This window comes from Labeo rohita, chromosome 9 (genome assembly GCF_022985175.1).
Source record: "Labeo rohita strain BAU-BD-2019 chromosome 9, IGBB_LRoh.1.0, whole genome shotgun sequence".
Lineage (NCBI taxonomy): Eukaryota > Metazoa > Chordata > Actinopteri > Cypriniformes > Cyprinidae > Labeo > Labeo rohita.
In genome coordinates, this window is record NC_066877.1 from 29682165 (window position 1) to 29708953 (window position 26789).

The 26789-nt window shown below is 29.4% G+C and overlaps 2 protein-coding genes across 6 annotated transcripts in view; one reads left to right on the forward strand and one right to left on the reverse strand.

Moving 5' to 3' along the window:
• Positions 1 to 11392, forward strand: part of ppp1r1c (protein phosphatase 1, regulatory (inhibitor) subunit 1C) — a 33405-nt gene extending 22013 nt beyond the window's left edge. For 2 of the 3 annotated variants that reach the window (XM_051120138.1, XM_051120139.1), the window contains exons 6-7: positions 3048 to 3251; positions 4385 to 6898. In XM_051120138.1, coding sequence (XP_050976095.1) covers positions 3048 to 3251; positions 4385 to 4452 — 272 coding nt within the window. In that variant the 3' untranslated portion in view covers positions 4453 to 6898. The other variant, XM_051120140.1, reaches the window with a different exon arrangement.
• Positions 11393 to 11793: 401 nt separating this feature from the next.
• Positions 11794 to 26789, reverse strand: part of pde1a (phosphodiesterase 1A, calmodulin-dependent) — a 91553-nt gene continuing 76557 nt past the window's right edge. For all 3 annotated transcript variants that reach the window (XM_051120136.1, XM_051120135.1, XM_051120137.1), the window contains 7 exons: positions 23517 to 23642; positions 23299 to 23400; positions 21745 to 21865; positions 19801 to 19882; positions 17166 to 17280; positions 16893 to 17080; positions 11794 to 13690 (listed from right to left, as the gene is read on the reverse strand). In XM_051120136.1, the coding sequence (XP_050976093.1) occupies positions 13422 to 13690; positions 16893 to 17080; positions 17166 to 17280; positions 19801 to 19882; positions 21745 to 21865; positions 23299 to 23400; positions 23517 to 23642 (1003 nt within the window). In that variant the 3' untranslated portion in view covers positions 11794 to 13421. The remainder of the gene's footprint in view (positions 13691 to 16892; positions 17081 to 17165; positions 17281 to 19800; positions 19883 to 21744; positions 21866 to 23298; positions 23401 to 23516; positions 23643 to 26789) is intronic.

Here is a 26789-nt window from a genome sequence, read left to right on the forward strand (position 1 = left end):
TTTATCATCATTTTTGATCAATTTAAAGCATCCTTGCTAAATAAAAGTATTAATTTCTATCATTTCTTCCTCTGACTCCAAGCTTTTGAATGGTACAGTGTATAATGTTACAAAAGCTTTTTATTTCAGATAAATGCTGATCTTTGGATCTTTTTATTCATCAAAGAATCATGAAAAAAGTACTCAACTGTTTTAAATATTGATAATAATAAAAAAAAACAGCAATCAGCATATTAGATTGATTTCTGAAGGATCATGTGACACTGAAGACTGGAGTAATAATGCTGAAAATTTATATTTGATCACAGAAATAAATCACGTTTTAAAATATATTCATATAGAAAACTGTTATTTTAAATAGTAAAAATATTTCTAAATTTTACAGTTTTTGCTGTAAATAAATGCAGGCTTGGTGAGCAGTAAAAAATCTTACTGTTCAAAAACTTTTGACTGGTAGTGTACTTTGTACAGTTCATGTCTTTCTTTCCACAGTCAAAAAGAAATGAAGGTGTTTGAGGAAAACATGTCAGGATTTTTCTCCATATAATGGATTTCAGTGGTGGCCAACAGGTTAAAGGTCCAAATTCCCATTTCAGTGCAGCTTCAAAGGGCTCTACACGATCCCAGCCATGGAATAAGGGTCTTGTCTAGCAAATGGATTGGTCATTTTCTAAATAAAAAAAAAAAAATATTTGTATATTTTTTTAACCACAAAAGCTCGTCTTGCACTAGTAAGAAGACTTAAAGTTGGAAAGGTCACGTGTGACATAGGCGAAAGTACCAACCCAATCTTTATGAAGCAAATGTGCAAAGAAAGTCAAACGACCAAAGGTAAAACAACGTTGGATCATTTTGAAGTTGAGTTTTTCACCCTACACTACCTTTTTGAACTGGAGTACATAGACTAAGCACTAACCGGGCGTGATCTTTCCAATGTGATTACACAATTTGCATTTGTGGATAAATGTATATAAATTTTTATTTACTTATTTATTTTTTTTAGAAAATTACAGATTTTCGGGTGGGATCGCATAGAGCTCTTTGAAGCTGCAGTGAAACTGCAGTTTAGACCTTCAACCCATTGGCCACCACTGAAGTCCACTATATGGAGAAAAATCCTAAAATGTTACCCTCAAAAACCTTAATTCTTTTTGACTGAAGAAAGAAAGACATGAACATCTTGGATGACGTGGGAATGAGTAAATTATCAGGAAATGTTTATTCTGGAAGTAAGCTAATCTGTTGCGCTCTGTAGTCTATCTGGAGATCACACTTCTGTTTTGTTCACAGTAGTTTATTATTCAGGATTCCCTGATTTATTTTTTATTGCTTTGTATCTTTATTTGATACAAAGTTATTTAAATTACGATGAATTCTCTTTTAAACAACCATTTTTAACGCATCAGTAATTACTGCAAGTCGTTTTAGATGAGTTTGTTATGTAAATGAGTGCTGGAAGTACTGGGCATCATCATGATCAGAAAAATACATTTGGAGGTCTGCAGATGAAACCTTCTGAAAGCTCTTAAGATGCTTTCAGACCTGCTTCATGAGAGAGCTATCAGCTTACAGTGCATTAGCTCTCTACTTTGATACATCACCAAGAAATATGGTGCTGTTGATCAAAAGTGATGTCAGCCTAACTTGGGCTGGTGATATATTGTGTACTCATGATTTTATTTTTCATATTTGAAGTGATTTTGCTGACGATATAATATGAAGCAACATTAAGAATATCGGGATTATTTTAATACCTTTTTTTGGCCATTAAGTTACCTCTTTAGACTCATTAGACTAATTTCACAGTCTCTTACAATCTTCAAGTCTTGTGGCTTGCTAATATGCACAAAACAGCATTTGAGGTGGCAGGTTTGATGAGGTCAGTTTTAATCAATCGATTTAAAAGTCAGTGATTTAACAATTTGTTTCTGTCATCAGCCAGAAATTTTGACAGAAGTGTTTTTAATTTTTTTTTTTTTCCATTTATTTTTTTTTTAATGTTGGTAATATTATAAAATATTATAACTATTACTGAAAATCTATGTAGGTAAATTTATATATATTGTAATATATAAAAAATGTTTTTGCTTTATTGCCCAGCCCTAATATAAAATATTACAAATTAAATTCAGATTTATCAAATATTACAAATTAAGTTCAGTTTTTCCTCAATAACTCAATAATTTAATGTTTTGTTTCTGCTATCACCCAGAAATGTTGACAGAAGTTTTTTTTTAATATAAAAAAACCAATTTTATTTTATTTTTAATTTTTATTTTATTTAGTAATATTATAAAATAATAATTATAATAATAATATTAGTTATTAGTTCAATTTTATGTAGTTTTTTTTTTTTTTTTGCAATATTGGCCAGCCCTAAGCCAAATATAAAATATTACAAATTAAATTCAGATTTATCAATTATGAAAAAATTAAGTTCAGCTTTTAGAACTAAATAATTTAATAATTAGTTATTAAATTAAGTTAGTTAGTTAGTTATTAATAATTAGTTTTTAATATAAAAAAGACTAATTTTACTTATTTTATTTTAAGTTAGTAATATTATAAAATGTTAGCAATATTAGTAAAATTCTCTATTGTTGTTGTTTGCTTTTTTGTTTGTTTGTTTTTGCTATATTGATTTATCAAATATTACAAATTAAGTTCATTTTTAATCAGTCAATTCAAAACTCAAAAGTCAAACAATTCAAAAGTGATTCAACAATTTGTTTTTGTCCTCACCCAAAAACGTTGACAGAAGTCTTTGATTTAAAAAAGACATTTTTTTGCTATGTTGTCCGGCCCTAAGCCCTAAGCCTAAATACTTGTCTTTTTGTTATAAGTTTTTGGTTTGTGATACATAGCATGCATACATCTCGCAAGTCATTCATTTTCCATTTCATAGCCGATCGTTGAGTGTTCTTTGATTGATGTCATACATTTGGATGGGGTTCAGAGGTCTCTCACTGTTCCACACACTGCGCGCCTGTGCTGATAGCCTGTGTCCACTGTGTGGCGCTGTGCTGTGTGTCCTGTGTTGAGTGCAGAGCTGCAGCTGGTGGTGGAGCAGCACTTTCAGAGGCAGGAGCAGCAGGAGGCGGGGCTCTCTGACAGCCCAGACACGCCCAGTCCAATCACAGCACAGCATTTTGCCAACGAAGCTCAGTGGGCCAATCACAGCAGCTCAGAGCCCAATGGCAATGAGTCTTATGTCAGTACTGAGGTGCAGCCAGGCAGCAGTGGGGCTGGGGGTAAGTCCAGATCAAAAACTGGGAAGCAGTGATTATATCATTGCTTTGAACAATACACAGGTAGCACGGAAAGTACACGTAACAATCTCTCACTTATAACAGATATATTAAAATCAGGTTAAAATAGATAAAGAAAGCTGTGCAGAGAATTATGAAGGACCAATGTACTCTAAATTAAATAATGAAATCAATTAAGTAAGCTATTATTTATTATTCAATGAAAACCTTAATGAAACTATTGCATTTAAATAATACTTTTGAAAATATTTTAATATAAAAAAAAAATTTACTCTGGGTCTGTAATTCATGTTTCAAGCCTGTTATTATTTATAATCATATATTGAATCCAGTGTTACTTTAGTATCATTGAGATATATTGATATTTTTAATCAGTTTATTTTTGAATCAGTAGCAATTTTGTTGTGTGTTTTTGCAAGTAGTTTTTAAGTAGTTTTTGAGTAGTTTTTGTTTTTTATTTTGTCAATATTGGTTTCATGATTTTTAAAAAATTAATTTGCTTTATTATTATTGTTATTATTATTATTATTATTATTGTTATTATTTTGTTTTATTATTAATTTTTGTTTAAAGTTATTTTAGTACATCAAGTTAAACTAAATTAAAATAGGAAATCGCCCATTATGTTATTAAATACATACATATATATATATATATATATATATATATATATATATATATATATATAATGTATTGGTTTAAGTGATATTATGAAAATGTGTATATATGTATATAAAATACATATAAAATAAAATATTACAAATTAAATTAAATACATTTATTGATTAATTTTATCATTGCAAAATGTGTACATACAATTGATTTAATTGTTTATTTTTATAATACAGAGTAAATTGGTATATGTAATTTCTGTTTCATTATTTATTGATTTAATTATTTATTCTGAGTGCTTTTATCCTTCATAGACAATATCTTTGTGCACGATTATGTAGTATGAAAGAAAAGCTGTTTGCTTGGTTGGAAGATCTGCTGCACTTGACTGACAAGACTTTTTTGTCTCTGTCTCTCCTCCACTTTTTTTCTTTTAATCTTCTTTTTTTTCTATTATTATTTTTGATATTATTACTACCATTGTTTTGTATATTCATATACAGGAGAAACAGCAGAAACCTCAGGGAGTGAGCAGAAAAACTTGAGCAGTCCTTCATCTGTCTCTCGATAGCCGTAATAATGTACCCGGCACACCGTAGACCCTTCCTAAACATTTACTGTCCCCTCCACTCTTTGGACTCTGAATAAGAAGATATGCTTTCTCTAAATACACGCATTGTACTTTCTCACCTCTTTCTAAGTTCACTACCGGTGATGACTTCCTTTAATCAGTTTTATTTGTGTGAAATGTAATGCTTGTTCTTCACTCTGAAATCTGTACTGAAATGATTTGTCCTGTTTGTTTTTCTATTTGATAAAATGGCATTTGAAATATTTCCAATATGTATATCTGTGGCATCAGAAATACGGGCAGCATATTTTTGGCACTTTCAGATTAGTTGTAATAATTTCTTTATGGGTATGGATTTACTTGTGAAGTAGAGACAATGAAATAAACTTTTTTGGAGCTTGAAATAAAAAAAAAAACAAGGAATGATGTAAATAATTTTGAGTAAGTGATGTTTATCTAATGTTACTGTCATTTTGGTTTTTCATCTAATACTTCCAAAATGTATGGAAGCCTGTTTCCACCACTGAATAAAAAAAAATGGTATTGTGACTTTTTATCTCACAATTCTGAATTTTTTCCTCAGAACTGCGCAACACAAACTTGGAATTCTGACTTTTTCTCACATTTGCGAGTTTATATCTCACAATTCTGACTTTTTTTCTCACGACTCTGACTTTTTCTCAGAATTGTGAGGTATAAACTCGCAACTGCGAGTTATAGAGTCAGATTTGTGACTTTATTTCTCCAAATGTCACAATTGCGAGTTTAAATCATGCAATTCTGTGGAAAAAAAAGTCTGAATTCCAAGTTTATACCCCACAATTCTGACTTTATTTCTCAGAATTTTGCAATTGCGAGTTTAAGTCACGTAATTCTGACTTTATATCTCAGAATTGTGACTTTATTTCTCAGCATTTCGCAATTGTAAGTTCAAATCACACAATTCAAAAAAAAAAAAAAAAAAAAAAAGTTTATATCTCACAATTCTGACTTTTTTTTCTCAGAATTGTCTTTATTTCTTAGAATTTCGCAATTGCGAGTTCAAATCACGCAATACGGAGAAAAAAAGTCAGAATTCCGAGTTTATACCTCACAATTCTGACTTAATAACTTGCAGTTGCAAGTTTATATTTCACAATTGCAAAATTGTATCACGAAATTCTCAGAAAAAAGAATTGCGTGATACAAACTCGGAATGCAGACTTTTTTTATGTGAGACATAAACTCAGTTTGTCCGAAAAAATGTCAGAATTGTAAAAAAAAAAGTCGCAATTATCTTTTTACATTTTTTTATTCAGTTGTGGAAACAAGCTTCCATAAAAATGTCTCGGTCTTAGATAAGTAAATGAAAATGGAATAGAGCGCTGCAGTGATGAAATAGTTTTGCAGGTATATTTTTAAGTTAGCATCACTCTGGTTCCTTCAACAAAAACCCTATAGGATTTTTCCTCTGGATTTTGTATTATTGCAGTTCTGTGAACAACTAAAGTTTATTATTCTTACATGATTTGTTCATCATGATAGTTTTCACAAATGAACAAAACTTTTTGAAGCTTAAAAGAAAAGGCCAGTAGTAAAAATCTAAATGTAGACTATAAACGACACCAACCCCAATCTTTATTTTACAAAAAAATAATTTCATTTTATATCCCTGACAACCTCAGTAGTTCTGATTATTCACTTGTTTGCAACCAGCATTTTCAAGACAAAAAAAATCACAAGTAGGTATTACTGATGTGTTTTATGTTGTAGAATTAAACTTTATTTAGAATTAAATACCTTATTTTAGCCAAGTAAAAATGTGAACCTATTTTCAGGTTTAGACCCATAAAAAATGTCATCTCTGCAGCACACTATGCCTTATTTATGCCATAAGATATGTAATGAGGCTTAAATGTGAAGTATGTCATTTCTGTGCAAACTAGCAGCACCAAACCAGATTATTTTCTCTGTGGAAACAGAAGAAAAAAAATCACCTTATTCAATATGGCGTCCTGATTTTCAGGCAGCATTTTAATAAAGGCATCGCTTGTTTTTAACTTTAAAACAGGGCTATTTAAAATGTAATGCTTGTTGTCAGATTTTATTGCTGATTTGAAAATATGTCATTAGGAATCTGGAAATGCTGGGCTTTCCCCGTTAAAGAAGATATAAGCAATAACTTTGTAATGCACTTGCACATTAATAAAATAGACAAAGTCGGTCAACAAGCTTTTATGTCAAGATAAAAAATTAAACTTGTGAAAAGTGATTAATGCTGCAGGTGTGTTTGCTCAAAAATACCATGCTTTATAAAAAAAAGAGCTTATTGTAACCTCCTAAACGGTCTCTTTTCCATCCATAATCGCAATCATCGCAAACTAACTTTGTCTATTCAACTGGAACTAGATGGGTAAGTCAGGTCACACTGGGACAGGTGCATGCTAGGACTCACGCTGTGTTCGTCCTGCAGGTAGGGAGCACAGCGATAGCCAGCAAGAGGAACGAGAGAGTCATCATCCTCCGAGACTCTCTCAAAAACACCTGGACACACTGTCAGAGGAACCCGGAGATCTGTCACCACGTCGCAAAGACACACCGTACCAGCACCAGCCACCCTTCGTCCCTGGTAGGACCAGATAATAAGCGCATAATATTGCCATGAGAAACATGACACGTAGGACAAGCTTTCACTATGATTTCCATATTATATTGATGTATTGTTTGTTGGTCCATTGGTTCACGTCAGTCTTTCGTTCTGTTAATATCCACTCATATGCATAAGAACGTTTGTGAACTTTTGACCTGAAGATGCTAGAGCAAAAGACAACTGTTTTCTGTTTTAATATATTTTAAAATGTAATTTATTCCTTTGCCAAAGCTCAATTTGACAGGACAAATTTTTTAATTATGCAGTTTAAATTATTATATTACTAAGAGTAAAATGGGTAATGATACCCACTTAACTTTATATTTAAAATGCATTTTAACATTCAGTACACCTTAATTGCAACTTATTAGGTTAGAAATATTATAGTTAAATTACAGTCGGTTTACTAAAATAATGGTTCATTTTCATAAGGGACTGCCAGTGACAGGCTGTTGCACACATAAAGTGCAAACTTTTTATTCTGACAGTGTATAAGTTATATTAACATTACAGAATAGAACTTGATCAATATAATCGTTCAATTTAAATTAATGTAATTGCACAAACTATGTAGGCTATGTATTTCCATTTGTTTATTATAAAATAACTCATACATGTTTTTTTTCTGTCCTCTGATAAGCATTGTTCTGGGCTGCTGTTGCCAAAAGCATCAACGCTTTCTAAAGATACTTTTGGGAAACGCAGCCCTACAATGTTTGAATGCACTGTTAGAAGTGAGTGAATGCTGTCTGTGATTAATTGGTCTTGCAACATAGTCCTAGTAGTCCTATCCTACACAATTATTTGCTAACATAGGTTATTTTTCAATTTAATGCATATTGTACACATTAAATTTATTTTGTTAAATAAAAACACTAGTAAATAAAACACACCTTAGTATCAATATTTTTTATTTGAGTATCAATACTTTCGATACCTGCATCAGTATCGATATACCGATACTTCAGGATGGATACACCCATCCCTAGTGTTTACAGAGCAAACGTACAGAAAGTCAAATGCCCTTTACAAATAAAGTATAACAACGTTAAATGATTTTGAAGTTAGAGCAGAAAATGAGATGAATTTCATCCTACCCTATCAATTTTAACTAAAGTACACAGACAAAGAATTAACCAACAACCCGTGACTTTTCCAAGGTGATTATGTAATGTATGAAGACACGCATCACAGAGCTAGTGCAAGATGAGCATTTGTGGTTAAAAAGTATATATATATATATATATATATATATATATATATGTGAGTGTGTTAGAAAATGGAAAATGGCCAAAAGTTTTGCAGAAACTGCAATTTGGCCCTTCAACTTGTTAGCCATCATTGAAGTCCACTATGTGGAGAAAAATCCTGAAATGTTTTCCTCAAAATCCTTCATTTCCTTTCAACCGAAGAAAGACATGAACATCTTGGATGACAATTCTCAGGAAATTTTTATTCTGGAAGTGAGCTAATCCTTTAATAAGGTTTCGTGTTCATACAGTAAGCTTTTGTGTGAACAGGATGGTTTAAGAGTTGCACCAATTATAGAAAGGTGAAAGTTGACTGTTTACCAAATCTCCTCTTTTCACAGGGGTAAAGATGCTGAAAAACCAGACAGACCCTTCTTCACTTTTTCAGGAGGAAGAGGAGAGCAGTGGAGAACAGAAGGACAGTCAGACAGAGTAACACTGATTGAATTACATGTACAAGTGACATCATTTATAATATTGTTTGAGAACTGTTTTTTTTAGTTTAACCGTTTTTTTCCAAGCAGTAAAATAGTTTGAGTAATTTTCATTTTTAAGTCTTTTTTTTATACATTTATGCAATTTCACTCCAAAATACTAAGAGATCCAAATGTTGAGACTGCAAACTTTAATTTATGAAGCATATATATATATATATATATATATATATATAGATACATAGATATATGTGTATATATATATATATATATATATATATGTGTGTGTGTATGTATGTGTGTGTGTGTATATATATAATACATACCAGAGGTTGCGTTAACCGAAAATTGTGCATCATCGACAGAACTTTTTTTATCAATGACGGAAAAATCTGAAGGCCATCGGTCACTTTGACAGATTACACTGAGGGTGACCTATGGTAAATTGTAACTGTAATTCCCAACCCCTGTCCAGGCGAGTGCACTCCAGTGTGTCAGCAGAGCACAGGATCCAGAACAAAAACGAAACTGTCACGAATGTTTTGCTATGTTTTTGATTACACACAGGCACATACACACAGAAGGTACAACGGTCTATTACGCCACATTAAAAGGCGCCAAAGCGGTATTTATTGTTTGAATTTCCTAATGAAATGGACAGAATTTGAAATCTGACACTTTGTTTCATATTAAAATTTAACACAAAGCTTAGCATAGACCAAAAGATCGATTGGGATTTACGAATAGATATTGGTTCATAAAAATGAGAATTTATTAAAATCGCTGTCATAAGCCTAGTGTATATCGTCCTGTAGGTTCATGATTAAAAATAAAAATGTGAACAAAAATAAAAGCAATTAAATGTGTCATTATAATTAAAATACGAAAATTACAATGACGGGTTATAATAGATTATGACGGAATTTTTACGACCCTGTCAAAATGACGGACAATGTTGAAGTCTAACGCAACCTCTGATACATACATATGCAAAATATAGGCTTTTTTAGTAGTGATCTCAATTTCTTTTATCCCCACTTTACATTCTCTGGTATTGTGATTTCATAATATTAACTTTCATGTAGAATTTCATCATGAGTTGTGAAATGAATGCATAAGAAAACTCACGCTCCGCAGATGATTTAGCAATACATGGGGAGGATTGCGAAGCCAATCACATTCTGCCACGTTATTTTCAATCACCTCATGTGGAAAGAGCTTGAGGCTTTGATGAAACTTTCTCTGACAGAAGCAATATTTTTGTAGGTATATGGCTGTTTTGTATGCAGACGTGACTCTGAAGTCCCACACGGCTGTTGTACAGCCCACCGGCTCTTTGACAGGAGTGTCTGAAACGTGGGCATTATACATGTAGTTAAAGCTTGATACTGTACATGCTAACATTATTAGAATGTTTTAGATCTTCTGGGACACAACATTTTTTGTTTTCCCAAAAAATAATCAGCCTGTATCAACATGTTATAGTAATTTGCATTTTTATGAAATGAAACTGCATTTTTTTGTGTGTAAATGCTTTTGAACAGATAAGCGCTCTTTAATAGCATCCTGCTAATATTTTTCTGTAACATTAAATCATTAAAGTTGTTAAACAAGCATTTCCAAAAATGTATTTTATGAATTACAAAATGTACATCTGTCTCAGTTTACTTTAGTAGCATATTTAAAAATAAAGTCTAAACAATTATAGGTAAATCTCACAAAAAACTATTAAGAAATGTACCAGTATTTTTTTTTAATGTTTTTAAAGAAGTCTCTTCTGCTCACCAAGCCTGCATTTATTTGATCCAAAGCACAGCCAAAATGGTAACATTTTGAAATATTTTTACTATTTAAAATGGCTGTTTTCTATTTGAATACGTTTTAAAATGCAATTTATTCCTGTGATTTAAAAGCTGAATTTTTGGCATCATTACTCCAGTCACATGATCTTTCAGAAATCATTCCAATATGCTGGTTTGCTGTTTAAGAAACATTTTTATTGTTATTATTATTATTATTATGAATATTTAATACAGTTGAGTAAATTTTTTTTCAGGATTGTTTGATGAATAGAAAGATCCAAACATCAGCATTTATCTGAAATAAAAAGCTTTTTTTTTTCTTAAGGACATACAACATTTATAATGTTGCAAAAAATAAATAAAATAAATAAATTCTGAAATATATATATATATTTTTTTACATTTAATAATAATAAATATTTTTAGGCAGCAAATGAGAATATTAGAAGGATTTTGTGACTCGAGTAATGATGCCAAAAATTCAGCTTTGAAATCACAGGAATAAATTGCATTAAAAATTATATATATATTAATTTTAAAAAAATATATATATATATATTCAAATAGAAAACAGTTATTTTAAATAGTAAAAATATTTAAAATGTTATGTTTTGCAGTACAAATAAATGCAGGCTTGGTGAGCAGAAGAGACCTCTTAAAAAACATTAAAAATGGTACTGTTCAAAAACTTTCGACTGGTAATGAAAGGTACATTTTCCCCAAACTATCATATATATTTTTATTTTATTTTATTTGCATATAATTTTCCTTACAATGAAGACTCATCTCTACAATTGTTATTAAAGCAAAAAAAAAAAAGTGAAACTGTACAACACATTTGTACGTTTTTAAGTTTTTATTTCTAAGCCTTCTTTTGTGTGTGCTTAATTGTAATGAAAATGATATTAGTCCAAAAAATCAAATGTTTAATTCTTAAGGCCATTTTTTGTCATGAGATTCAACCATATAAAACAATTCTTTAGTGAAATTACATCTGAATGCCATTGAGTAATTATTTCAACATATTCCACAGGTGTTTTTTTCATCCCTGACAGAAAATAAGATGCAGTATCCTGTTTTTGATGCTTTTCTGTTTAATAAACTTTAAATAAACTTCCTTTCTACAATTTAATAGACCCTGAGCTCCAATGTGCTTTCAAAATGCGTGTGAAGGTGAAGACAGTGGGTGTTACATCAGACCTTAAAAGAGATACAAATGACAAACATCTTGTTTTTGGCAGTTTATGTCATATATAATGCAAAAAAAATGGATCAGTATTTTCACATAAAGTTATAAAACATGATACAGTGATTTGGTAGCATATGTTTAGTACCTCATGAAAGTTCTGAGACTCTGAAGAACAGTGTAATGCACAATGGCTGTGTTCAGAAAAGCATACTATTACAGTTTCTCTATGGATGAAATACCCAAATGATCTACTTTTTGTAAGATTTTATTTCTAAGATTGGACTTTTTAACACAAAATGTGACCCTGGACCACAAAACCAGTCTTAAGTAGCATGTGTATATTTATAGTAATAGCCAATAATACATTGTATGGGTCAAAATTATTGATTTTTCTTTTATGCCAAAAATCATTAGGATATTAAGTAACAATCATGTTCCATGAAGATATTTTGTAAATTTCTTACCATAAATATATCAAAATTTAATTATTGATTAGTAATATGCATTGCTAAGAACTTCATTTGGACAACCTTAAAGGCGATTTTCTCAATATTTTTGATTTTAGTTTTTTTTTTTTTTTGCACCATCGGATTCCAGATTTTCAAATAGTTGTATCTCAACCAATTATTGTTCTATAATTAACAAACCATACATCAATGGAAAGCTTATTTATTCAGCTTTCATATGACATAAATCTCAATTTAAAAAAATGGACCCTTATGATTGGTTTTGTGGTTCATGGTCACAAATAGAGCATATAAATGTTCCATTAAATTTAAATTGTTACATTGTTACATTTTTCAAAATAAATTCTTACATAATTCCATTTTACTACTTTGAACAGTACATACTGCATAGTGTGTAGTAAGCTAGAATTCCAATCCGAACACAGCCAAGGTGAGTAACATTTATTTAGACACTGCTATGTACTATAATACTGAATGGATTTAAAGGGACACAGTTTTGTTCATTTGGAGAGTGTGGTTTGTTAAAATAAAACAACGCCCCCTTGAGGACATATACCTCTACTGTTAAAAAACTGGCTCATGATTTAATAGGCGGCATGTTCTACTAAAATTTTACAGCTGCGCATACTATACGTGTCATGCTACAATAAAAAACTGCTCTTTATGGATTGTTCTGGAAATTGGAGGGAATAACATTCATAAGTCCACAGAGACATCATGCCAGAATGAAGTAAAATATTCCAGCCGCTCTGACCTAATGTGCCGCAAAGAGCCGGTAAGCATGACCGTATCGAGAATAAAATACTGAAACTAACTGTGGTGCAAAGTGTAGCTGCGTAATCTTTAATAAATAACGATAAACAGTCTACAAACAAACAAAAAAAAAAAAAAAAAAAAAAGAGAGAGAGAAAAGAAAAACCTAATTGAACCAACAGGAATAAAGCCCGGGAAGCAAATAGGTAGCGTTGCGTTTCAGGGACACTCGCTAAATCCTCCTCAAGGGGATGATAGAGGTCCGTCTCCAGCAATAACATAGTCGCCATGACAACACTGCACACTACCGTCTCTCCGTGGACATTCGGTGCGTCCGTCTGCACAATGAGCCCTCCGAGCCCGAGAGTATAATAGCGTTACGATACAATGAGGACAATGCTATGTACATCATCCTGGTTCTGATTAAAAACATTCAGGTGTGACGTCAGGCGCTTTTGCCGTTCCAAGGCAGAGTTTCTGAGCTGTGTTCCTCTGGGGAGCCGTCGCCCGGTCCCTCCGTCGGGGACTGGGAACTCTGGTCCAGAGAGTCCTGGGAAGAGTGGGTCGAGTCCGTATTGTTCAGTTCGTTCAGGGACTTCGACTCCGAGTCGTGACTCCCTCTGGCCGGACTGCTGCGGGACAGTGTGACTTGTGTGTTCCTTATGGGCTCCTCTTCCAGGTCGGACATTCTCTCGTGTTGTTTGTTGGCCAGCTCTGGGAAGAGACAGGAAGTGAGATCAGCTATCGGACAATATGTTACACTATGTATAGCTCACTAAATACAAATGATGGGTCACTGTGCACTGAAAAAAAAAAAAAAAAAATTGGTGTAGAAACATTTTTCATTCAGAAATTGCTGGTAAATTTCACAAATAATGACAAAGTGGCGGCAAATAACACCGAAATGAACAGGAAATTTCGAAAGGGTCGTGTATGTGGAAGAGTTATATTTAGAAGGAAATCAATGGAAGTTAAGTTTAAGAATTTGTGGCATAATGCTAATTACAAAAAAAAAAAAAAAAAAAAAAAAAAAAACTTTTTTTTTTTCATAATATTATTCGACTTTTACAGTGCCTTTATTAAAATAAAATAAAAAAAACAATTGGCACTAAAATATGAAGTCTTGTGGAAAAAAAAAAAAAAGAAGTCTTGTGGAAAATATGAAGTCAGGTGAAGTCTTATAATTTTGAAAACTAGGTGTAAGTGATAAAACTATGTATTTTAATTTAATTTAATAATAAATAAAATTAGGGCTGTCAAATAATTAATCGCATACAAAATAAAAGTTTGAGTTTGACTAATATATATGTGTACTGTGTGTAATTATTATATACATTAAATACATTCATGTATATTTTTAAGAAATATTTACAAGTATATGTATTTATTATAATTTTTATATAATTTATATTATATATAAATAAAAATATTTGTACATAACATTTTCTCTTATATATGTACATTTAATTTGTGTATATTTATATATACAAAATACTTACACACAGTACACACACATTAATTAGGCAAACTCAAGCTTTTATTTTTTAATTTATTTTGTTTTGACAGCCCTAAATAAAATAGAATGCATAATTTTATACAATCTTAACCAAAATATAAATACATATATGTGACCCTGGACCACAAAACCAGTCTTAAGTCGCTGCGGTAAATTTGTAGCAATGGCCAAAAATACATTGTATGGGTCAAAATTATAGGTTTTTCTTTTATGCCAAAAATCATTAGGAAATTAAGTAAAGATCATGTTCCATGAAGATATTTTGTAGATTTCCTACTGTAAATATATCAAAACTTAATTTTTGATTAGTAATATGCATTGCAAAGAACTTAATTTGGATTTATATTTAAAAAATGTAAATATAAGTGCAAATATTTTTATAAACATTATTTAAATATAAAAATGTGATTTTATCACATTAGTCTCATGTCAACATGCATAAGTCCTGTCATAAAACAACCACATATTTTGATATTTAATAATAACATTTATGTAATTTAATTAATTAAAAACATACATATACATATTATATTTTATTAATATGTTACATTTTATTTTATTTTAAATAACATGTATATTTTAATATATATTGTCAAATAAAAGAAAATATAATTGGCACATCAGCTAATAAAGGGTTTAAAATTTGTATTAAAATTTTATATTTTTGAAAACTAGGTATAAAACAAGGTGTATTTTAATATTTAATATTATACAATCTTAAAAACAGGGATATCACATTAGTGTCATCTCAACATGCATATTCTGTCGTAATACATATTTTGATATTTAATAATTATTTAATGTAATAAAAATATTTATACTTTAACATATTTTATTAATATTTAAAATTGTATTATAATTTAAATATTATATTTATATATTAATATATATATTGTAAATAAATTTAAATAAAACAAATAACTGGCACATAAGCTAATGAAGTGTTTAAAATTTGAATGGTGAACTTATCTTTTTTGAAAACTATGTACAAGTGATTTTATGATAGTGATAAAATAAGGTGTATTTAAATATTTAATAATAAAATAAAATAGAATATATAATTTTATACAATACAATATTAAATATGAATATACAATATTAAAATATCAATATATATTTTATAAATACATATATAATATAAATATAAAATATATAAAAATATATATACAAACATTTTTAAATGTTACTTATAAACACATGTGATTTTATCACATAAGTCTCATGTCAACATGCATAACGTCTGAGTCCAGTCATAAAACAATACGTTGATATTTAATAATAACATTTATTTAATTTAATAAAATAAGAAATATATATATATATATATATTTATACTTTAACATTTTATTTTATTACTATTTTAAATGTTATTTAATTTTTACTATTTTAATGTTGTTTTAATTATTTTAAATATTAATATTTATATATGCATATATTTTTTTTAAATAAAATTTAATTTAAAACATAATTGCCACATAAAGGGCTAAAAATTTAATTTGTGAACTCTTATATTTTTGTTAACTAGCTATAAGTGATTTTATCAGTCATAAAACAAGGTGTATTTTAATATTTAATAATAAAATAAAATAAAATAGTCTCATGTCAACATGCATAACATCCATGTCTGGTCATAAAACAATACATTTTTTGATATTTGATAACAACGTTTATTTAATTTAACAAAAATTAAAACATTATTTACACTTCAACTATATTTTATAGTTTTAATTTTAACTATATTAAAATATTTATACATTAATATATTTTAAAATTATGAAATTAAATTAAAAATACATAATTGGCACATAAGCTAATAAAGGTTTTAAAATGTAAATGGTAACCAGTTATATTTTTGAAAACTAGGTGTAAGTGATTTTATCACAGTCATAAAACAAGGTGTATTTTAATACAAAATACAATAGAATAGAATACATAAATTTATACAATATTAAATATTAATATAATACATATCTAGATTTTTATAACAACATTTATTTAACAAAATTAAAAAAAAGTATTTATACGTTAACATTTTATTTTGATAATATTTAAAATTTTATTTTATTTTAAATATTAATATTTATATATAAACATATTTTAACAAAGTGAGGTGGTTATTTTGTCATTTTGTGGTTATTTTGTGGTTTACAAAACATTGTGTGAATTAATAATTTATTATTTTGACAATCTACTACATGTAGATATAGTACCACTATATGTTTTTTTCTTCTGTTACTTTAACAAGCAAACATTTGGAGTCACTTGACTAAATGTATGTTTTTAATGATCTTAAAAATGTTTAATCTAAAGGCTTACGGCACATACTTGAAATGAGTTTTGCAGACAAATAAAATGTGTTTAGTGAATAGCGGATGGAAACAGAAACAGATGTGTGCAGACCTTGAACAGACAGCTCTTTCCAGCGCTCCTTGTTGTTCTGGATGATTTCCGAGAGCAGGTGTCGGACTCGTTTCAGGTCGATGCCGCCCAGTGAGTAATCTGTCGTGCCTCCCTGCTCATCATTCGAACCCCGACCGCTGTGTCTCTGTACGGACTCCACCACCGCGGCCGAGCCCCGACCCGTCAAACTGCACCACAACAGCAGATTACGCTCACATTACCATCCCCAAATCAAACACTTTTACTATGATGAACGCATGACCGTCACCTCACCTTGACCTGCGGACACCTCCGGATTTTACAGCTTCCTCTATGAGAGGACTAATGATCTTCTCTGTGGTGTCGACCAGAACAGAGAATGTGGGCTCAACGATGAAATCGATGAAACCTTTCAAGGAAAAAAATGGTATTTGTTTAGAAGCCTGACATTTATTTAACCAGCTAGAAACTCATTAGCAATAATGGCTTTTGATCCAATCAAGACGCGTGCAGTTATTGTGTCATTAAATCAAAACACATTTATATTATGAGCTCCATTAAATATTACAAGACAGCATGTAATTGCCTCAGCAGCCTCTTGATGGCAGTAAAGAGCTGAGCATGATGGCAATAAAGGCAGGTCTGCATGATGTTTACAACAGTGTAGTAACTCTGATACTATTCTCTTATACTGTAATGTATTATGCAACGTATTATGTATACTGTCCACAAATATGCACGTATAATACATGGCTGTTCATGAGTAGCATAAAGTTACCATGCTGCAAAAAAGTTATTTAGCATTTTTAACTTTTTATTTTATTGTTCTTCTAAAAAGCCAAAATGTAATATATATCCAAATTAAAATAAAACTGAATATATATATATATATATGTGTGTGTGTATATATTTAAAAGTATACACATATTATTCTCTCATATTTTTATTGTATTATAAAATGTTTAAACATACAATAACATATTTATGAATGGCAACCAGTTATCATTATGCAATAAATAAATAATTAAATATAAATAAAAATAAATAAATAAATATAAATACAATAATATATATATATATATATATATATATATATATATATATATTTTAACTTTAATTGTTGTAGTTTTTTATTGTTATTAAAAAAATACAAATTAAATATATTTCCAAATAAAAACAAATATAAAAATCATACGCAAGAAAACACACACACACAAAATAAATAAATAAAAATAAACACATTAATACAGGGAGATGAAAAACATATTATTAATTTTACAAAGATAAAACTCTATATTAGTGGATCCATCTTGACTATTACTGTTCAAACGAGAAAAAAAAAACATTTCTGTCTTGACAATTACTGTTCTAATTCCAAAAAAACATTTCATATTTTAATATTATTGTTTCTAAATATTTAATTCTAAAGGCAATTTTTGTAAATAAAAATATTAATTAATTAATTAATTAATTTTAATTACTTAACTTTAACTGTTGTTTTTTTATTGTTATTCTGAAAAAAATTGTATATATATTTCCAAATAAAAACTATATAAAAATCATACACAAGAAAACACACACTAAATAACAAACAATAATAATAATAATAATAATAATAATAATAATAATAATAATAATAATAATAATAATGGGTCTATCGTGACTATTACGGTTCAAATTCAAAAATCATTTCATATTTAAATTTTTATTTTTTAAAAAACTACCCACTACAATTTATGCAATGTTGAATCAAAACATTTCTTTCTAGAGGTAGTTTAAAAAAAACTAAATACATGAATTAATCACTTTTTAAACTTTGTTTTCATTGTTTTTCTGAAAAATCAACATGAAATATATTTTCAAATAAAAGACAATTCTAAAAATCATACTCAAGAAAAAGCACTCACAAATAAATAAATAAATAAATAAATAAATCATTTTATATTTTAACATTTATTTAAAAAAAATAAAATAATGCCCAAGTATTACAATTTATGCAATGTTGAATCAAAATATTTCTCTCTAAAGGTAGTTTTGGCATATAAATACATTAATTAATTAATTCTTTTTTTTTTTCTTTTTTTTACTTTAATTGTTTTTTACTGTTATTCTAAAAAATCTAAATTAAATATATTTAAAAATAATAATAATAATTATATATATAATTATATATATATATATATATATATATATATATAATATATATATAAATGATACACAAGATAACACATACACAAACAAATAAATACAAAATAAATATAAAAGATACAAATCTATGTTAGGGGGTCATTCATTTAAAAAAAATAATACCTATTCAATACAATTTATGCAATGTTGCATCTACAGATTTCTTTCCAAAGCTAGTTTTTGTCATGTCTATTCAATGCTTTACTCAACTAAAACAATTTTTGTATGAGGTGATTTCTCAGCTAAAACTGATGTGAAATTAATTTGGATCAATCTGATTAATTAATCAGCATGATCTAATTGATTAGATTAAAATTTGTAATCTCTTGACAGCCCTATTTTTGTTAAAACAGCATTTGAAGGTGTTAGGCTTGTGTTTTAGTGTTAACATTAACACCAAATATTTGCTGGTCCAATTAAACAATGACTCAAAATAACAATGTTTATTTATCAGCCTTGAAAATGGAAGGTCAGGCTGAGCGTACAGCATTGTGCAATACAGTATTGAACGCACTGTTCTGCTTTTGCCAATTGTAGCAGATCATCTGTCTATTCCATGCATAAACTTTGCAAAGCAAGCACACACAAATATTACACAGTGATAGCAGAAGTAATATGTGAGTATGCTGTTCCAAACATGGCCTCAGTGGCTCTCAATGCTCGCGTGTTTATGTAAGTATGTGTGTATGTGTGTGTGTGTGTGTGTGTGTGTGTGTGTGTGTGTGTGTTAGCTCTACCGTACCTATCTGAGACTGGGCAATCATGGTAGCTTTCCGGTCACACAGCGGAGAGAACGGCAGCCCTAGTTCTGCTTCCTTGTCACCCTGCAGAGTAAAACAATCAGAAAGAATTACTCACTCGCACTGATTCAAAGCCATGTGAATAGTCTAATAAAACTTTCCTCTTCCCTCTTTGTGCTTGAGAAGCAGAGCAGACAGAGACATCATGTACCCGTGACTTCTGAGCCAACGGGATTCTTAGTGCAACTTCCAAAACAAACTCAGAATACAAACGGATCCTGATTAAGTTCAGCTGCAACTTTGCATGGTTTTCACGTTTTCATTTTTTAATTTAATTTAATTTAATTTAATTTAATAATTTAATTTAATTTAATTTAATTTAATTTAATTTAATTTAATTTAATTTAATTTAATAATTTAATTTAATTTAATTTTATTTTATTCTTAATACATCTATTCAGCAAGGATTTTTTTTTTTTAATTTGTTATTTGATCCCAGGTTCCCTCACGCTCTAAATTCTCTATTGTATTCTATTCTATTCTATTCTATTCTATTCTATTCTATTGTTATTAATAAAAACTAACTCAGAATACAAAGGGATTAAGTTAATTTGCAACTTTGCATGGTTATCACACTATTTTATTTTATTTTTTTATTTTTTTTATTTGTTATTTGATCCCAGGTTCCCTCACTCTATTCTATTCTATTCTATTCTATTCTATTCTATTCTATTCTATTCTATTCCACTCTACTCTATTCTACTGTGATTAATAAAAACAAACTCATAATACAAATGAATCCTGATTAAGTTCAGTTGCAACTTTGCATGGTTTGTCACTTTTTTTAAAATATGAATTTAATAAAACTGAATTTTATTTTTAATTAATACCTTTATTTCAGCAAGGATTTATTTTATTTGTTTGATCCCAGGTTCCCTCACTCTCTCAATTCTATTCTTCTATTCTATTCTATTCTATTCTATTCTATTCTATTCTACTGTGATTAATAAAAACAAACTCAGAATACAAACGAATCCTGATTAAGTTCAGTTGCAACTTTGCATGGTTTGTCACTTTTTTTAAATATTAATTTAATAAATTTGAATTTTATTTTTTAATTAATACCTTTATTTCAGCAAGGATTTATTTTATTTGTTATTTGATGCCAGGTTCCCTCACTCTCTCAATTCTATTCTATTCTATTCTATTCTGTTCTATTCTGTTCTATTCTAATCTATTCTAAAGTTCTGTTTCATCTTGGCATGATTATCATATTTTTAAAATTGTATTTATTTATGTTATTTGTTATTCTATTCTATTCTATTCTATTCTATTCTATTCTATTCTATTCTATTCTATTGTGCTTAATAAAAACAAACTCAGAATACAAACAGATCCTGGTTAAGTTCAGCTGCAACTTTGCATGGTTATCACAATTTCATTTTATTTGATTCCAGGTTCTCTCCCTCTCTCAATTCTATTCTATTCTATTCTATTTCTATTCTACACACACACACACACACACACAATACAATGCACAACTGTTTTCTTTGATTATTATATGCATAACCTCTTAGATATGGTTATTAAAAAACTAAATCTAAATTAATTAAAATATTTTTGTTATTGAAAATAAAATGAAGTTTGGTCATTTTTAGCTAGTTGCCCAAGCTACTCATTTCTCACTTTCATTGAGTTTAACGTCATGTACTAAATTAACTAAAACTTAAATAAAAATGTATAGATGTAATTAATTATAGGTTTTATATATATATATATATATATATATATACATACATATATAAAACCTATAATAGTATCTGATGCTAAAATAAGACTGCTCTTTGATGGACTCCAGTTTTGCCTGATAATGTTTGTATCTAGTATGTGTGTATCTCATGGAGCTCTGTTTGTGTTATGGGGGACAAATATTATGAAGTGTGTACCTGTCTGAAGAACTCCTCCATGAGGGCTTGCGTCCAGCGGTAGTGCAGTTTCCAGCCCTTAGCGGGATGGCTGATATCCGCAGCGTGCAGCATCAGGGACAGCGCTTTAGCCTTGTCTATTCTAATAGACACACATTCATCAGAGCTTCATCAGTCACATGCAAACACTTCATCACAAATACTAGCAGTAAAATCCACTGGAGTGCATGTAAACAAATTATGAATCCATAAATTACACACACACATATTCACAAACAAAGGACACAAGAGGATTGTCTAAATGGCACCATCAGCCTCTGTCTGTCTCTGTTTCAAATTTGCAATTTGCAGCTGTAGTAACAACTACAATATATTTTTGGCAGAAATACCACCTACATCATTTTTATTATAGCATATTTAGTCAGTTTGGAAAAAAAGACTACACTAAAGGAAAAAATTAAAAAAATAAATACTACTAACAATATTTATAATAATTACAATATATAGATATAGTCAACATCTTATAGAAGTTTAAACTTATATTATATTTAAGGTACTTTAACTACAAAAATTTATTTAGTTTATCACAACTGTTTTTAACATTGATAATAATAGGAAATGTTTAATTGGTACCAAATCCAAAAAATAAATAAATAAATAAAAATAAAAATAAAAATAAAAATAAAATAAAATAAACGTTTTTGTTGCTGTTTTGTTCTGGAAAAAAATAAATAAATAAATAAAAATAAAAACATCTAAACAAAATATATAATAAGCATACAAAAAGAAAATACTACGAAAATACAGGGAGATCAAATCAATGTATTATTCATTTTACAAAGATAAAAATCTATATCAGTTGGTCTGTCTTGACTATTTCTGTTCAAATTCGAAAAATAACTTCATATTTCAATATTCATTAAAAAACATAATACCCATTTATTACTATTTATGCAATGTTGAATCAAAATATTTCTTTCTAAAGGTAGTTTTTACAGGAATAAAATACATTTTAAAACAGATTAACAGAAAACCGTTAAAATGATATTATATATAAGTTTAAATTATAATATTATTTCACAATATTACAGTTTTTACTCTATTTTTGAGCAAATAAATGCAACTTTGGTGAGCTTAAGAGACTTCTTTAAAAAAAAAAAACAACAACAAAAAAAACAGGTAAATGCACACAATGAAAATACATTAGACAAAAGTAGGCCTAGGTAAAGATTAGACAAGCAGACATAAAATAAAATAAAATAAAATAAAATAAAATAAAATAAAATAAAATAAAATAAAATAAAATAAAATAAAATAAAATAAAATAAAATAAAATAAAATAAAATAAAATAAACAGATTTTTTAAACTTCTGAGTTGTTGTGTTGGAAAAAAGTAATCTAAACAAAATATATAAAAAGCATACACAAGAAAACATAACCAAAAAAAAGACAAATGAAAACGTCAAGTGAAATTTAAGACATGCAGAGTCTTAAAATAAATTACTCAAATTACTCATTCATTAACGCCCTCATTTTTCTCACACGTTCAGAAAGAACAGCAGGAGCGTCACTCACCCCTCCGGCTGCTGCAGCGCGTTCCTCATCGTCTTGATCTGCTGGAAATGGCAGGACATATCTGTGCTCATGACCATCTCGATCACCAGCGTACGCAGCTCCCTGTGGGAAACACAACACAGCAGCTCTTTACAACTCAAAGCACATGCAATTTCCCGGAACAGGAACGGGACGTCCGAGGACATAAAGCTAGAGATGAGTGACAAACCCCAGCGTACCTCCAGTCATCCTTCGAGAGGTTGACCAGGATGTTCATTTCATCTTCTTGCATGAGTCTGTAGGCTGCACTCACGTGGTGGTTTTCTAGAACCGAGCGATCGTTGTACAGGATGGCCACTTCTGATCTGTGCAGGACCAAAGAAAGAGGAGTCAAAAAATGACTTTGTAGTACCTTTAAGGTTAGTGAAGGTTAGTACACCCAGAAAATAAAAATTTCATCATCATTTAGTCACCTTTATGTCATTTTGAGCCTGTATGACTTCTTTCTTTTTTTCTTGGAACACAAAAGACGTTTTTTATAAAAGCTTATTGTTACCAGGAGCTGTCAAGCTTCAAAAAGGACAAAAAAACCAACATAAAAGTAGATCATATGACTCATACTGTACCTTTCAAGTCTTGTGAAGTTTTGTGTGAAGAAATGACGGAAATTTCAAAGTCATTTTGCCTGAAATTCTTGCCCTCAGTTGTTCAAATTTGTCATGTTGTAACCCATCATGTGACGCACGAGAAATACTTTGGCATCATTGATGTCAAACTCAGCTTGACAGATCTAAAAGAGCTTTAACTTGAGATTTGTGATCTCAGTTGCACTTGTACATATTCAAAATCGTACATATTCATACCTTCGGTTATGAAAACAATTGGGGCTTTATCAATTAATGTCAATGGCATATTTTATGGCATGAGTTTAAATATAGGAATACAACTTTTTTTTTTTTTGGTATGAAAAAGAGCAGTATGGAAGCCCGTTTTTCCCACTGAAGAAAAATGTAAAATGTAATTGCAGCTCACAATTCTGACTTTTTCTTGCAATTGCAAATTTACATCTTGCAATTCTGACTTTTTTTCCCAGAACTGTTTGATACAGACTTGCAATTCTGACTTTTTATTTTAAAAATGTGATACAAACTTGCACTTCTGACTTTTTATCTCAAAACTTACAAACTTGCAATTCTGACTTTTTATCTCATAATTGATACAAACTTGCAATTCTAACTTATCTCAAAATTGTGTGATGCAAACTTGCAATTCTGACTTTTTATTTTAAAAAATGTGATACAAACTTGCACTTCTGACTTTTTATCTCAAAACTTACAAAACTGCAGTTCTGACTTTTTATCTCATAATTGATACAAACTTGCAATTCTATTTTTATCTCAAAATTGTGTGATACAGATTTGCAATTCTCACTTTTTATCTTAGAATTGTGAGATATACTCACAATTGCGAGATATAAAGTGTGAATCGTGAGATATAAACTTGTCTCTCGCAATTATGACTTTTTTTCTTGCAATTGCAAGTTTATATCTCACAGTTCTGACTTTTTTTTTCAGAATTGACAATTATTATAACTCACAATTCTGAGTTTATAACTTGCAATTGTGTTCTAAAGTCAGAATCATGAGATTTAACTCACAGTTGTGAGAAACGTTTCAACTGCGAGATATAAACTCAATCTGTCAGTCAATTCTGACTTTATAGCTCGCAGTTGCAAATTTATTTCTTACAATTATCAGATAAAATTTTTGAATGTTTTGAAAGAGTATGCATTTATTTAATTTAAAAACTGTAATATTATTAAATATTTTTACAATTTAAAATAAATGTTTTTATTTGAATTATATTTAAAATTATTATTTATTCCTGCTTTTATTTCAGCATTTCTTTTTTCAGCTATTCAGTCTTTAGTGTCAGAAATAATTTTAATATGCTGGTTTGGTGCTCAAGAAGAATTTCTTATTATTACCAATGTTGAAAACAGTTGTGGTGACTAATATATTTGTTTCATAAATAGAAAATGAAAAAAAGGAATTTATTTGAAATAGAAATGACTTTACTGATACTGACTACAGTAAAACCAAACAAGCAACTTTGAGCCAAAAAAAATTGATTAAAAACAGGGCTTTTTCTGAACCAAAACCTTGAAGACTATACTGAAAATTCCTGCTAGTCACTCTTCACCTTTTAGCCTGTTCCACACAAATGCATTTCAAAGAAAACCAATTTTGTTCAGTGAGATATTACTCGGGAGATTTACTTTTCATTCTCTTGAGGAGTAAATTTGAGAAGAACTACAATCTGAGGTGGAACATCAGCGGCAATCAGAGATATCAAGAGTAATGGCTCCATTTTTCCCATCACACAAGTCTCGTCTCCAACAATTCACTGATGAAAATCACTGTATACCGCAGTACCGTCCTTGTCATCGGTTTTCTGTCTGCTGTAAAAATGAATGCCGTGATGTACTTCTCAGAATAATGACGTCTGCCATGGGCTGTCATGCAAAATGAGGCCTGTTACTGTAAAAAGGATCTCAAGGATCCTTTGGCATGTATTAATGCGAATAAGATGTCCTGCCTGACGTGAACCAACACAGAGCAACAACAACATGAGTGGAGATTCTGACGTAGATTCTGCCACTGAAGATTAATTGAAAACATGATTTCAGCTCCGCAATAGCCCAACAGAAGGAAGATAAACTATGTCAGAATGTGACCAGTGAATTATCTCTCCCTACTACACACACAGACACACTCTCTTTGGCTTTCACACTAGGCTCCATTCCAAAACCTATAGCAAGCTGCCTACGTAGGCAGCATTTTAATGCATCATAGAAACACTCCAGATGCAAACACTGTTCCAAATGGTAGGTAGTATCATTATGCTTCTAAGACAACTTCATGGCCAAATTCTAAGGCAGCATCAAATGCGATTAAAAGTATTAATAATAAATACAAATAGTAATACATGCCATGAAGTTTTATTTGTATAAATAGTAGAAATATTTTACTGAAATTTTAATGAATACAATTTGTGTGTGTGTGTGTATATATATATATACATATATATACACATATATATACACACACACACACACACACACACATATATATATATATATATATATATATATAAACAAATTGTACCAAGTTTTTACAGTTACTTTTCCATAAGTTTGATTAATATTTTTTTTTAAAAAATGGATATATATTTCTACTATTAAAAAATACAAATAAAACTTCATGGTGTGTGCGTGTGTGTTTTTAATTAAGAAAAATAGAAAAAATATATAAATATAAAATTTTATATATATAAAATTTAACAGTGAAATATATAATCAACATATGATTTCATTTACACGAACAAACAAGCATTTAATTTACTAAATATTAGCTTGCTTATGGCTACATTTTCATAGAAATTGCTGTAGATGACTAAACTGCATTAATCCAAAATGTAGATGAGTTTGTTTCCTCATCTGAACAGATTTG